This window comes from Mesoplodon mirus (genome assembly GCF_964341445.2).
Source record: "Mesoplodon mirus genome assembly, chromosome: 6".
In the NCBI taxonomy this organism is placed as follows: domain Eukaryota; kingdom Metazoa; phylum Chordata; class Mammalia; order Artiodactyla; family Ziphiidae; genus Mesoplodon; species Mesoplodon mirus.
The window spans coordinates 81,647,896-81,662,003 of record NC_138982.1 but is presented as its reverse complement, the minus strand read 5'-3'; the positions used below and the strand labels follow the sequence as shown (position 1 = coordinate 81,662,003).

The 14,108-nt window shown below is 46.2% G+C and overlaps 1 protein-coding gene across 2 annotated transcripts; it reads left to right on the top strand.

Annotated features, from left to right (window-relative positions):
• Positions 1–1,446: 1,446 nt before the first annotated feature.
• On the top strand, positions 1,447–10,341 carry ADPRH (ADP-ribosylarginine hydrolase). 2 transcript variants are annotated; one of them, XM_082625889.1, is made up of 5 exons: positions 1,465–1,506; positions 2,934–2,967; positions 4,047–4,372; positions 6,359–6,719; positions 8,112–10,341. In XM_082625889.1, exons 3-5 carry the CDS (start codon positions 4,060–4,062, stop codon positions 8,524–8,526), a joined length of 1,089 nt encoding a protein of 362 aa, XP_082482015.1. In that variant the 5' UTR covers positions 1,465–1,506; positions 2,934–2,967; positions 4,047–4,059; the 3' UTR covers positions 8,527–10,341. The 2 variants fall into 2 exon arrangements, with proteins under 2 accessions (XP_082482014.1, XP_082482015.1); XM_082625888.1 differs by lacking the exon at positions 2,934–2,967 and having other exon boundaries at positions 1,447–1,506.
• The last annotated feature ends 3,767 nt before the right edge of the window (positions 10,342–14,108 follow it).

The window sequence follows — 14,108 nt, the reverse complement described above, 5'->3', positions numbered from 1 at the left end:
AATGAAATGTCTCCAAGCTCTTCCCTTGTGAGCCTGATTATTTACCCAAAGTCTACTGATTTAAATGTCTACCTTTTTGGAAAGGTAATTATAATAATTCATAATTATGAATAATTGATTCATAATTATGCCCTAATTTAGGAGAAGGAAACTCATTCTCCACTCTAAACAGAGATTGAGGTATTTCCAATTTTCTGCTATGAGAAACAATTCTGCAAAGAAATCCAGAAACATTTATCTTTGTGAACACATGAGAGTTTTTAGTTATTTATTTAGTTAGTTATTTAGTTAGTTAGTTAGTTAGTTTTGGCTGCGTTGGGTCTTTGTTGCTGCGCGCGGGCTTTTCTCTAGTTGCGGCGAGCGGGGGCTACTCTTTATTGTGGTGCGCGGGCTTCTCACTGTGGTGGCTTCTCTTGTGGAGCACGGGTTCTAGGCGCGTGGGTTTCAGTAGTTGCGGCACGCGGGCTCAGTAGTTGTAGCTCACGGGTGTAGTTGCTCCCTGGCGTGTGGGATCTTCCTGGACCAGGGCTCCAAGCCGTGTCCCCTGCATCGGCAGGTGGATTCTTAAGCACTGCACCACCAGGGAAGTCCCTGAGAGATGTGTTTTTTAAGAGAGGTTTCTAAAAGTTTTCTCAACTTTTCTACTGGAAGTATGCATTATTTTTTTATCATAAAAAAGGAACATTTTATTAAAAAACAAACAAATCAACAGGCTAAGATGAGATCACTCAGCTGGGTGCAGTCCATGAGAGCAGGTCTGTGCCAGGACCTAGTATCCACCTGGTACACAGTAGGTGTTTAATGTCTGTAGCGAGAAAGATAAGCACAGCAAATCAAAATTCTTGATAAGTATATAGAATACTTGCATATGGTGATTCTAGTATTTTTCAGATGATATTATTTATTCAGACAAAAATACTTAGTTTTTCTTTGCTTTTCTTTGTTATCAGGATGAAAAAATTCTATTCTGCAACCAAACAAATGACAAGAGTTAAAATTAATTAAATTCTAACAACCAACCTAAGAGGTAGGTACTATTATTGTCCCATTTTATGCGTGTGGGGCCCAGACCGTGACAAAGGCCGCGCACACACTAAACACCCTTTTCCGAGTCAGGGGCCACACGCTGTTCACTGCCCAGAGGAGCTGGACTGGAGGAAAGGCCGAGGCGTCAACCCAGGGTCACACGTGAGTCTCCAACAGTCTCTCAAAAGCGGGGGTGCGGGGGTGCGGGGGTGCGGGGGTGCGGGGGTTCGGGGGTGGGGAGCGGAGCAGCGCCAATTCTATGCGCCTGGGGACGCGGGTCCCGCCGCCCGGCCCGGGCGCAGAAGGCTCCGCGCCTCGCCCGAGCCGAAAGCGGCGCCTGGCACTCGTCCAGCTCCGTTGAACCTGGGCGTGGTCCGCGGGCGCGGCGGCAGGGTCCGCCCTGGGCCTCCTCGCACCCAGACTTCCCCGCGACCGGCCCCGCCCTGAGCCCGCGCGCCGTGCCCGCCTCGGGGCCACCAGGTACCCCTCCCCGCTGTCGGTTCCCACACCCGCGCTCCTCGTCTGCCGGAGACCAGTGCCGCCCGCCCCTCCTCCCCACCCTCCTCGTTCGCGTCCCCCGCGCGCTCCTCCCTCGCGGTGCCCCATGGGGCCACCCCCCACCCCTTGTCGGGCCTGGACCTGTTCCCCAGTCGCCTGCTCCCGCCACCCCCACCCACCCCCCCAAAATAGCAGAGGACTGCCGGGAAGCAGCTGTCCAGATCCCAGTTGTGAATTTATAGCTCGGGGATGAGCCTATAAACTGTAAAAGTTAGAGGAGTTTAGAGAATATCAGCGTGCTGAGAGCGGGAGGCCAGAGCAGTACGGTGTCAAAGCTAAAGGAAATTTCCCCACAGAACGAGGTGGTCATCGCCCCCAGCCTCACTCAAAACTCACAAAAACACATTCGGGTGGAGCCAGAGGAATTACAGAAAAGAAGCTGAGGACTTTGGAAGAGGGTACAGAGGGTTAAAGATTGGTCTTCAGAAGCCAACTAAGCTTGGTCTCTGAAGCACTCAGCGCAGAGACAGGAGCTCAGGCTGCCTCGCTAGCTCCCCTCCTGCCCCGCAATCCAATTTACCCTGGGAAAGTTGAGATCCAGGATGGGTGGCTTGTCCACAACCACACACCTGATTCTGGGCAGAGCCAGGACTATCAGCCCAGAACGCCAGTTCCTAAGCATCATTTATAAACAACAAAATGTGTAAGTAATGTTTTACAAATAGCCTTTGGGAACCAGGAAACTCAGCAGGATCAGTAACTCAGTAATGGTCTGCTCAGTCTGTCGTCATTTTTCTCAGGTGCTTGCCAGTCTGTATCTCCTGGCCCACAGCAGTGCAGCTGGAGGAGGACTCTTGGAAGCCCAAGGACTTGAACTTAACCCTGAGTAAATAGATTTTAGGGAAGAGGAGGAGAGGAAGGCATCTTGGATGGGGAAAGAACTTGAGCTGAGGGAGGATGAGCTGACCCACCAGCGTTTGCAAGTGTTCTCCTGGCCGGGGCAAGTAGAGTGGCTGATAGAGTGGGAGCAGACAGTGGAGGGCTTTGGAGGTGAACGCTACAGGCTATAGGGCACAATGGGGAACTGGAAACGCACCGACAGGGAAACCAGCACTTTACTGGGGATTAGACTCATGGAGAGAGTGTTAGCTGAGACCCCAGGACTCTAGAACTCAATCATTTAGAAGGAAAACAAAATTTAAATATTGCTGTTGAAAGGAAGGTTGTGGGAGAAAGTACAGTCTTCTAGTTCAATTAATAGAAAAATCATTTTCCCTGGTTGTGTATGAATAATAAAAATACTGCTTACTATGTGCAAAGCACTGTTCTAGGTGCTTTATAAAAATTAATTCACTTACTCCTCATAACAAACCCACGAGGTTGTTACTGTTTTTGCCACCACTTTACAGATGTGGAGGGTGAAGCACAAAGAGGTTGCTCAAGGTAAGTAGGTCTGTGCTGAGGCAAGGGCCCAGAATCAGAAGATTTGGGTCCCAGTGCCTCCATTTGTTGCTTCTGTGAACTTACCCTCTCTGACCCTGCTTTCTTTTCTTTTTTTTTTTGTAATTTTATTTATTTTTTTGTACAGTAGGTTCTTATTAGTCATCAGTTTTATACACATCAGTGTATACGTGTCAATCCCAATCGACCAATTCATCACACCACCACCCGCACCACCCCCGCTGCTTTCCCCCCTTGGTGTCCATACGTTTGTCCTCTACATCTGTGTCTCTATTTCTGCCCTGCAAACCGGTTCATCTGTACCATTTTTCTAGGTTCCATGTATATGCATTAATATACGATATATGTTTTTCTCTTTCTGACTTACTTCACTCTGTATGACAGTCTCTAGATCCATCCACGTCTCAACAAATGACCCAATTTCGTTCCTTTTTATGGCTGAGTAATATTCCATTGTATATATGTACCACATCTTCTTTATCCATTCGTCTGTCGATGGGCATTTAGGTTGCTTCCATGACCTGGCTATTGTAAAGAGTGCTGCAATAGCTGTGAAGTGCATACTGTAATCCGGGCCTACTTATGAAGCAGGATGTGCAGGTGCTTTGCAAACAGTGCATTGTGATACCAGTGGAAAGTGTTAATATTTAAGTAAAGGAGGGATGCATTCCAAGGCCAAATTCAAACCAAAAAGAGAAAATGACAAGCTTGGTTTGACTTGCAGAATTTAATGGCTTGCCACTCACAGAGAGGCAAAGATGGAATCGTAGTTAAATTGTGGGCTTTGGAGTCAGATGGATCTAAGTTGGAATGCCAGCCCTGCCATTAATTACCTCTGTGACCTAAGATGAGTCACATAACATTTCTGATACTGTGTGGCTGATTTACTTATCTGTAAAATGGGCCTATCCCACTCCCCATAGAGCAGCTGTGAGGATTAAATGAGATGTCCTTAATACTGTGCCTACAAGCTGTGAGTGCTCAGTAAAATGTAGATAGGGCTATTATTTTTTCTGATTTTTTTTTCTCCCCATCCTCTGTGTGTCTTTATATTCGCCCAGAGACAGCCTCACCATGAGTGGGGAACTGATCAAGAAGTATGTGGCAGCCATGGTGCTGAGTGCAGCTGGAGATGCCTTGGGGTACTTCAATGGGAAGTGGGAGTTCCTCCTGAGTGGGGAAAAGATTCATAGGCAGCTGGCCCAGCTTGGCGGCTTGGATGCCATAGATGTGGAGAGGTGGAGAGTCAGTGATGACACGGTGATGCACCTGGCCACGGCAGACGCTCTCCTGGAAGCTGGCAAAGTCTCGGACTTGGCTCACCTGTATTCCATCCTTGCTAAGCATTACCAAGACTGCATGGGAGACATGGATGGCCGGGCACCAGGTGAGAGCAGCCAGTGGAGGTCCTGGACAAGTGGAGAATAAAACAGGCCCAAGGAAATCATTAAAAATGTTGAATGAGACTTAAATATCAAGGAGACATTAGTTTTTTTTGTTTTGTTTTGTTTTTGTTTTCTGTTGTTGTTTTGTTTTGTTTTGTTTTGTTTTTGCAGTACGCGGGCCTCTCACTGTTGTGGCCTCTCCCGTTGTGGAGTACAGGCTCCGGACACACAGGCTCAGCGGCCATGGCTCACGGGCCTAGCTGCTCCGCGGCATGTGGGATCCTCCCGGACCGGGGCACGAACCCGTGTCCCCTGTATCGGCAGGCGGACTCTCAACCACTGCGCCACCAGGGAAGCCCTGAGACATTAGTTTTTATAGTTGTGACAGAAATAGAAACAACCTGAATGTTCTGTAATTTATTTAATTATGGTGACACATCTGCAGCCATTTAGATTATGCAGATAAATATTTACCAATATGGAAAGATATTGTATATTAAGTAAAAAAAAATTAGGTTACAAAACACTATGTATCTTATGAACCCATTTTCTTTCTTTTTTTTTTTAAACATCTTTATTGGAGTATAATTGCTTTACAATAGTGTGTTAGTCTCTGCTTTATAACAAAGTGAATCAGCTATACATATATCCCCATATCTCTTCCCTCTTGTGTCTCCCTCCCTCCCACCCTCCCTATCCTACCCTTCTAGGTGGTCACAAAACACAGAGCTGATCTCCCTGTGCTATGCGGCTGCTTCCACTAGCTATCTGTCTTACATTTGGTAGTGTATATATGTCCATGCCACTCTCTCACTTTGTCCCAGCTTACCTTTCCCCCTCCCCATGTCCTCAAGTCCATTCTCTAGTAGGTCTACGTCTTTATTCCTGTCCTGCCCCTAGGTTCTTCATAACCTTTTTTTTTTAGATTCCATATATATGTGTTAGCATACGGTATTTGTCTTTCTCTTTCTGACTTACTTCATTCTGTATGACAGACTCTAGTTCCATCCACCTCACTATAAATAACTCAATTTCATTTCTGAACCCATTTTCATTAAAAGTATATATGTATATCTCTGTTGGGAGAGGTCTGGAAGAATATACACAAAGATGTTAATCATTGTGTCTGGGTGATAGGGGTATTTATGGTTTCTTATTTTCCTTTTACTTATTTGTAGCTTCTGAGTTTTCTTTAATAAAGAATTTTTTTTTTCTTTTTAAACAAGACTGGAAAAGGTCGTGTAGAGACCCCTTTTCTGGTTCCAGGTTGCTAACAAGTGGTTCCTGCTCACTTTGGGAACTTTTTACAGCCACTTGGGCCACCAGCTGATGTGAATCGCCTTTCCCCTAGCTCCTCCTGTATTAGTTAGCTTGACCTGCTGTAACAAAATACCACAGACCAGCTTGCTTAAACAATGGACATTTATTTTCTCACGGTTTTGGAAGCCAGAAGTCTGAGATCAAGGCGTCGGTTTCATTTCTTCTGAAGGAGGAGACCTTTCTCTTTGGCTTGCAGACAGTTTCCTTCTAGCTGTGCCCTCTCACAGCACACATTCCTGGTGTCTCTTTGTGTCTCCAAATTTCCTCTGCTTATTAGGACACTGATCAGACTGAATTAGGGCCCACCCTAACATTCTCATTTTAACTTCCTCACCTCTGCCCTATCTCCAAATACAGTCACATTCTGAAGTACTAGGGGTTAGGGCTTCAACATATGAATTTTGGGGAATACAATTCAGCCAGTAACACCTCCTGATGAAAAAAACTCCCTGCTCCATAAACCCAGAGGCGTCTAGTATAAGTACTCTGGTGTAAATAAGGCACAGTGTTGCCCTGGGGTTTGGGGTTTGGAGTTTGGGGACATTCATCATCATACTTTTTGGCTTTCCCTTTCCATCAAGGAAAGCTGGAGACGGGGCTTGGTTCTCTCATCCTGCGGGACCTTCGCTTTGGTACACTGACCCCATGCCCTACCGGACTCTCCCCAGGGGGCGCCTCAATGCAGAACGCCATGCTGCTGGAGCCAGACAAAGCCGATGGCTGGAGGATTCCCTTTAACAGCCATGAGGGTGGCTGCGGGGCTGCCGTGCGGGCCATGTGCATCGGTCTCCGGTTCCCTCACCACAGCCAGCTGGACACCCTGATCCAGGTGAGCGTCGAGAGTGGCCGGATGACCCACCACCATCCCACAGGCTTCCTGGGAGCCCTTGTGTCTGCTCTTTTTACAGCCTATGCTGTGAACGGCAAGCCTCCCCAGCAGTGGGGAAAAGGACTGATGGAGGTGCTACCAGAAGCTAAAAAGTACATTGTACAATCAGGCTACTTCGTGGAGCAGAATCTTCAACACTGGTAAGTTTGTAGGTGCACGCTCCTGCTAGAAGATGGTTGAACCTGTGTGCGCACGTGCGTGCATGTGTATGCCTAAAACTCATAGATCATAGCAACCATCCTGGTTCTCACCATCCAGTTCTGTCGTCCACCGCATCCAGCTGCCTCCCCACCCACCTGCTAAGGATTTCAAGTACAGTCCCATTGGTGGTGGCCACCAAGTCGCCAAGTGAAGACCTCAGGGAGTAAGGCAGCTACACTGCTTCCCTCATGCGTAGGGATCCTGTTCTCTATAGTTTTTGTGGCTGTTCTTTTTTTTTTTCTGGCCACACCGCGTGGCATGCAGGATCTCAGTTCCCTGACCAGGGATCGAACCCATGTACCCTGCAGTGGAAGCTCAGAGTCTTAACCACTGGACCGCCAGGGAAGTCCCTATGGCTATTCTTTACTGAGATGAACTTCCCTGCTTATTTCCTGGAACTTGTTTTTTCAGTGTTGTCTTGACACACAAATAATACTGTGAAATCCTTGGCTAAAATGATCTAGAGATAGGTTTTTCCACCAGCTAACTAATAAGTGGTAAGGCCACATCTTCCCCTTTTTCTGAATTCATTTCACATTCCCTTTCTTAGAATAAAAAGGTCCAGGGCTTCCCTGGTGGCACAGTGGTTGAGAGTCCGCCTGCTGATGCAGGGGACGTGGGTTTGTGCCGCGGTCCGGGACGATCCCACATGCCATGGAGCGGCTGGGCCCGTGAGCCATGGCCGCTGAGCCTGTGCGTCTGGAGCCTGTGCTCTGCAACGGGAGAGGCCACAGCAGTGAGAAGCCCGCGTACCGCAAAAAACAAACCAAAAAAAGGTCCAGAGGCTTTCTAATGAAATCACCCATGGTCATGGTGTTCCAAAGTTCTCTCTTAAAAAAAATAGTAACCGTATAAGGAGATGATGTGTTAATTAGGTTGATGGTAGTGATCATTTCATTATGTATATGTATATCAAATCATCATGTCATACAACCTTGAAAATGTACAATTTTTGTTAAGAAAATAATATACAGTAAATAATAAAATATATAATGACAGGCTAAATACGTAAAGTTCACCCTTGAAAGTTGACACTTGCCTTGATTCTCAACTCAGGAAAAACAAACCTTTATTTCTCACCTTTAACTTGCTGTATATCTTCTTTATGTAGCAACAGGTATCAATGCCTTATTGACATCATTCCTTAGCAAAAATTTATTGAATGAATGTCGCTTAGAGCTCATTTTGGTTTTTTTATATCATATGATTTTAGTACCAGAAGTTGAAGTCATCTTGGAGCTTTCCCTGCTCACACATCTATCTGGTACCTTTCCTAATGGCTTTTGACTTTATTTTTTCAATTGACTGTAGATTTTTTTTCCTTCCTACAGGTCTTACTTCCAAGACCAATGGGAAAAGTACCTAAAACTCAGAGGGATTTGGGATGGCAGATCAGCCCCTACCTTCCCCAAGCCCTTTGATGTGAAGGAGAGGGATCAGTTCTACACCTCCGTGAGCTACTCTGGCTGGGGCGGCAGCAGTGGACACGATGCCCCCATGATTGCCTACGATGCCATCCTGGCTGCAGGAGACTCCTGGGAGGAGCTTGCCCACCGAGCCTTTTTCCATGGTGGAGACAGTGATTCTACAGCTGCCATTGCTGGCTGTTGGTGGGGAGTGATGTATGGTTTTAAAGGAGTGAGTCTCTCCAACTATGAGAAGCTAGAATACAGAAACCGGCTGGAAGAGATAGCTAGGGCTTTGTATTCTCTTAGGTCAAAGGAAGATACCGTAATTACCCTTTAGGGAGAAGTGACATTCATTTCTGGTGGTTTCTCCTCTTGTGTAGTCCCTTTTCTGCTCAGTTTCACTTTTTTCAAAGTCAAGAGTCTTAACCTTGTACTCAGGGAATTTTGAGATAACAGTCCCTTGGGCACCTGAAGGTCAGTCTTTCCAAACTTATCCTGTCCTTGCCCCCGACCCCAAATCTACCCCTCTTCCTATCCTGAAGAGTCTTTATCTCAGTGGATGGCATCAGCGTCTCCCAAATTAGAAATCTCATAGCCTCATATTGAGTCCTCATTTTTACCATCTAACTTTTCACTCAGTTTTTTTCTGTTTGTTTTAGGGTGGGTTCCCCAAAGTGGACTCTGAGACAAGGATTTGAGTGCAAGTAGTCTATTTGGGGGGTGATTCCAGGAAGCACTGTTAGGAGAATGGGGAAGTGAGACAGGGAAGGGAGGGGAGCCAGGACAAGGTGCGTTAATGAGCACATTACCAATGTGGGCAGCTGGGACTCGGTCCATCTGGGTCCTCTGCGTAAGGCACTCGGAGTTGTCCCACCGACTTCCATCTGATGTTGGTGGAGGACCACGCCCAGGTGTGCTAACTCCCTGGTGCTTCCTGGCCTGCCTCTTGCGCAAGCCAAACGTGAGGGTCCTCAGGTAAAGCCTCAGAGATGTTTGCAGTGGCAAGCTGTATGGTGCATGGGAACAGTGAGGGGTATATGTGGGGTCCCAATAGCATCTGCTGGTTGGTTCTACCTCCTGAATATCCTTCAAATCTGTTATTCTTTTACCTTTTTGCACCAAGTATGTTTCAGCTGGATTTCTGCAATCCAAGCTACTCAAGTCTGAGGAGAGGCTGCTCCTAGCTGTGCCCTCTAACTTCCTGGGCATGGCACTTGACATGGTGCCAGTTTGTTGTTGCCTATTTGCTTGCCTTTATTCTCCTCTAGACAGAACCTAGTATGGTGCCTGGGCACACAGGAGATACTTAATCAGTATATATTAAATGAATGTTGTTTATTAGCCTCCTATCTGGTGCCTCTAATTCCAGTACTGCCTTCCTCATCGCCCTCCAGAGTGGTCTTTACAAATACCAAATTGATCATGCTGCACTTCTAATCACCTACAATGACTACTCACCCCCTTTCTTCATTCCTTGGTGCTCTTCCTTCTCCTCGTTCACTTTCAAGCCCCAGCTCAGGTAGCATCTCCTAGATGAAACCTACTCTGACTGTTCAGGCTCTTGACTCTCTCTCCTCACTACACCCACAGCCTTCTGTCTCTAGCCCTCTCGCCACACTGATCCTGTTGTGTGGTGATTGTGTGTCTTCTGGGGACGACCTCAGGCTACTTGTGAGGGCTTGTGTCTTATTCTTTTTGTGGCCTCCCCGTCTGGCCCATTAGAGATATTCAGTATCTACTTTGGAAGTTCATCAATTTGTGTTGATGTGAGTGCTTTCAATATGCGGTGCCTCATCTGTTTCGGATGCCCTCTACTTCATGATTGTCAGGAGTGACCTGTGCCGGCTTGAAAGAGGTAGAGGGTTTGATGCTTTAACCAGGCCTGTGTGCTGACTTAAATGAGACAAAGCTCTCAACTCTGTATTTGAAGCAGGACTCCAGCAAAGGCATGAGATTTATTATTCTTTTAAACGTAAAGAGAGAAGAAAATTCCAAAGCTCTTTTTCTGGTTCAAAAAATTCTGATGTGAGCTGGGACGAAGTGAGAGAATGACATGGACTTATATATACTACCAAATGTAAAATAGATAGCTAGTGGGAAGCAGCCGCATAGCACAGGGAGATCAACTCTGTGCTTTGTGACCACCTAGAAGGGTGGGATAGGGAGGGTAGGAGGGAGACGCAAGAGGGAGGGGATATTGGGATATATGTATAGCTGATTCACTTTGTTATAAAGCAGAAACTAACACACCATTGTAAAGCAATTATACTCCAATAAAGATGTTAAAAATAAAAGCTCTGATGTGTATTTATATATTTCAGAAAACAGACGTGTTTTAAATATTACAACTAGGACAGCAGAGTCTTCAGCAGGACAATCAGAATTGCAGACTTTAGGGGTGGGGATTTACAATTTACAGAACACGGTAATAACCTCTTAGATTCAGGTGTCTTAAATTCAGGTGTACAAGAAGACTTCTTTGTAGAAATATTTTGAGGACAGTTTTAGAATAATAGAAAACAGTCAGTACATATGTTTTTACTCAAGATTCTTGAACAGAAGATTAAGATGGAGACTCTCATGACTGTTTGTAATTTCCCACTTGATAAAAACTGATAGTGCAAAAGAGTGTGTGCTTTTCTGCAGCTGTAGGAGAAAAGGAAACATCTTTTCCTGGTCTTTCTGGGGTTTCTTTTACCAATAGTCAGGAGAGCCTGAAGTTTTAAGGTGGAGAACTAGAATTCAGTTAGCACTGCCCAAACAGCAGAACTGAGATGCTTAAACGTTACAATATAGAAAAGGGAAGAAGAGTATTTTAACAAGTGGATTCTGAAGCATGACGTGTTTTACCTCTGTAACTGGTTTGGTGAATGGTCTGAATTTAGTGAGAAGCAAACATGGAATGATTTTCTTTTTCTCTAGCTACTGCCTTCATACATACTCCATTGAAGCTGCTTTTCCTGCCCCTTAGCGTCATCTTTTTGGTCTTGGGATGGGGGTGTGGTGGTGGGTATTAAAAACCCAATCCAGGGCTTCCCTGGTGGCGCAGTGGCCGATGCAGGGGACACGGGTTCGTGCCCTGATCCGGGAAGATCCCACATGCCGCAGAGCGGCTGGGCCTGTGAGCCATGGCCGCTGAGCCTGCACATCCGGAGCCTGTGCTCCGCAACGGGAGAGGCCACAACAGTGAGAGGCCGGCGTACCGCAAAAACAAAAAAACAAAAAACCCAATCTAGTCCATCCCAGTCTAGTTTTTTAAAATTTCAGCTTTATTGAGGTATAAATGACAAGTAAAATTGTAAGATATTTAAAGTGTACATTTGTGGTGATTTAATATACATTGTGAAAGGTTTCCCATCATCTAGTTAATTAACATATCCATCACCTCACATGTTTATATTTTTTTGGTGAGAACATTTAAGTTCTCTCTTAGCAAATTTCAATTACACAATATAGTGTTATTAACTATAGTCACCATGGTTTACATCAGATCCTCAGACCTTATTCATCTTATAGCTGAAAGTTTGTACCCTTTTACCAACCTCTCCCTATTTCCCTCACTACCACTGCTTCCCCCAACCAGCCCCTGGCAATCACTTTTCTACTCTGTTTCTATGAGTTTGACTTTTTTTTTTTTAGATTCCACATATAAGTGATATCATGTAATATCTGTCTTTCTCTGTGGCTTATTTCACTTAGCATAATGCCCTAAGGTCCACTGATGTTGTCACGAATGGCAGGATTTCTCATAGCTGAATAATATTCCATTGTATATATGTACTACATCTTCTTTATCCATTCATCAATTGACAGCCCCTTGAGTTGTTTCCATATCTTGGCTATCATGAACAACACTGCAATAAACATGGGACATAGATATCTCTTCGTTACCCTGTTTTCATTTCCTTTGGATATATACCCAGAAGTAGGAATCCCAGTCCAGTTTGATCAATTCTAACACTTTAATGTCATGTCCTCCTTTCTCCCCACCACAGTCAGTCCCGAGCCCAGAGGGCTTAGAGGAGAAATGGAGACATGGATGCCTTTTTCATTCCTTGCCTCCCTCTCCTGGGGTTCCCTGTCCCTCTCCAGTGTTGCCCTAGACCACCCTCACCAGTGGAGCCCTGATGGGAAAGGGTCAAGCCAGTTGTCTTCTGAGGGCTCTACTCAACCCAAGGGAAACTCATCCTTCCCGGTCACATCCACCAGTGAGAGTGCAGGCTGCCCCACCTGCTGCTGTCTACATTTCCCCCATCCCTCTCAAATAGGACAGATCAGGAGGACGGATCAGGCTGCCTAGCAGACAGCTGCCTCGGAAGCAGATGCCACTGTCGCCTTCATGTGGTCACCCTCACGCTCAGCTGGTAGCCCCCCTCATTTGGCTTTGCTGTGAGGGTGAGGAAGAGCACCACCTTTCCTTCCCTTTCAGGAAGGGATGGGAAACCCCCCATAGAACTTATGGTTCTTGTGATTTTTCCTTCAAACGGCTGATTTTCGGCGAGAGGAGGTGGGGAAGGGAGGGCTCCTAGGGCAGTTCTGCAGCCTCCTAGGAAGTCCCGCTGGGATTTGTCTTTCCAAGGCCTTCCAGTCTCTTTAGAATGTAGTGGTGGAGGTGTGTGCGTGGGGGGGAACGGGGTCCCAGCAGGGTAGGAGGGTGGAGACTGTGGCATTTTTTGTTTGCTAGTAGGACTTCAGCTGCAATTGGAGACAAGAGATAGCGTCTTTTTAAGATCCTGTTCTATTTGCTATGCAAATTCTCACTCTTCACAGCAGTCACAATTCAGAAAGAGATCAGACTTTCAGACTCCTTTTTCTCAAACCTCAAAACCTCCTCTCCAAACTTGACTCTCAATTGGCAGCTTTGCTTCCTATTTCTCTGAGAAAATAGAAGCCATCGAAAGAGAACTGTCACACCCATCCTCACCTCTGTCTCCACCTACCCGCACCTGGGCTCCTGGGCTCTGCCTTCTCTCCTGACTGTGAGTGCTGGGGTGTGTGTGTGTGTGTGTGTGTGTGTGTGTGAGAGAGAGAGAGAGAGGGAGAGAGAGAGAGAGGAGGAGGACCAGAATGAACAGAGGAAAGAGACAACAGACTTAATTATATGCATAATGTTAGAGTAAATTTAAAAGATGACCTGAATGACAGTATGAACTTGTCATGCTAATCAAGTTAACATCTGTGTTCTGAAAAACAGAATAGGTCATGAGTAACATTACAGGGATTAATGGTATTTTTTGACCTGCTAAGTGATGGTACTTCATTTGCTTTCTTTGGTACCTAAGATTGCTAGATGTTACTAGAAGTCTTGGCAATATATACGTTTTTAAGATCTGCATTGGCCTCATCTGCCCTTCTCCAAGCTTCTTCAACCACACATTCTCCATTTCCTCTTCTGTCTCCACCTCTCCAGGGCAAGTAAATGTGCATCTTTTTAAAACAGCCAGAGCTACTGGGGGTGGTGAGGGAGGGAATGGAGACTCTGATGATTTCACAGTCAATCATCCCAGTGGATCAGCTCCTCACGGAACGAGGTCTGGTTAAGGACCCAGGGGGCATCCAGGCATGGCAGAGAGGGCAGTCTTGCCATCATTTTCTCATCCCTGGGGTTTGGGTTTGGGGATATTGACACCTAGGGAGTTGGTGAGACTCTCTCCTTTGGGGAAGGAAAGGCAGGAGGTAGAAAGAGTTGCTGTGTGTGCGTCAGGCAGTTTACTAGAGCTTGTTAACAGGTGAAGAACTGGGGCTCAGAGAAGCTGCCATCCATCTGAAGTCACACGGCTGGGATGAGATGGAGCTGGAGTTTAAAGCCAGGTCTGCCTGCCTCCAGTCCTACCACACTCTTATTGTTGGCTATAATTAGAAAATGTTTCCTTAGACGAAGCCAAAGTGAAACCCAGGAGTGAGATGGTGCTGGCAGCA

What these genes read in the sequence shown, in the direction of transcription:
- ADPRH (XM_082625888.1), top strand. Translation starts at nt 4,060, where the DNA reads ATGAGTGGGGAACTGATCAAGAAGTATGTGGCAGCCATGGTGCTGAGT. An exon ending in CATGGATGGCCGGGCACCAG is followed by an intron (nt 4,373 to 6,358) that starts GTGAGAGCAGCC and finishes GACTCTCCCCAG; the next exon opens with GGGGCGCCTCAATGCAGAAC. An exon ending in GAGCAGAATCTTCAACACTG is followed by an intron (nt 6,720 to 8,111) that starts GTAAGTTTGTAG and finishes TCCTTCCTACAG; the next exon opens with GTCTTACTTCCAAGACCAAT.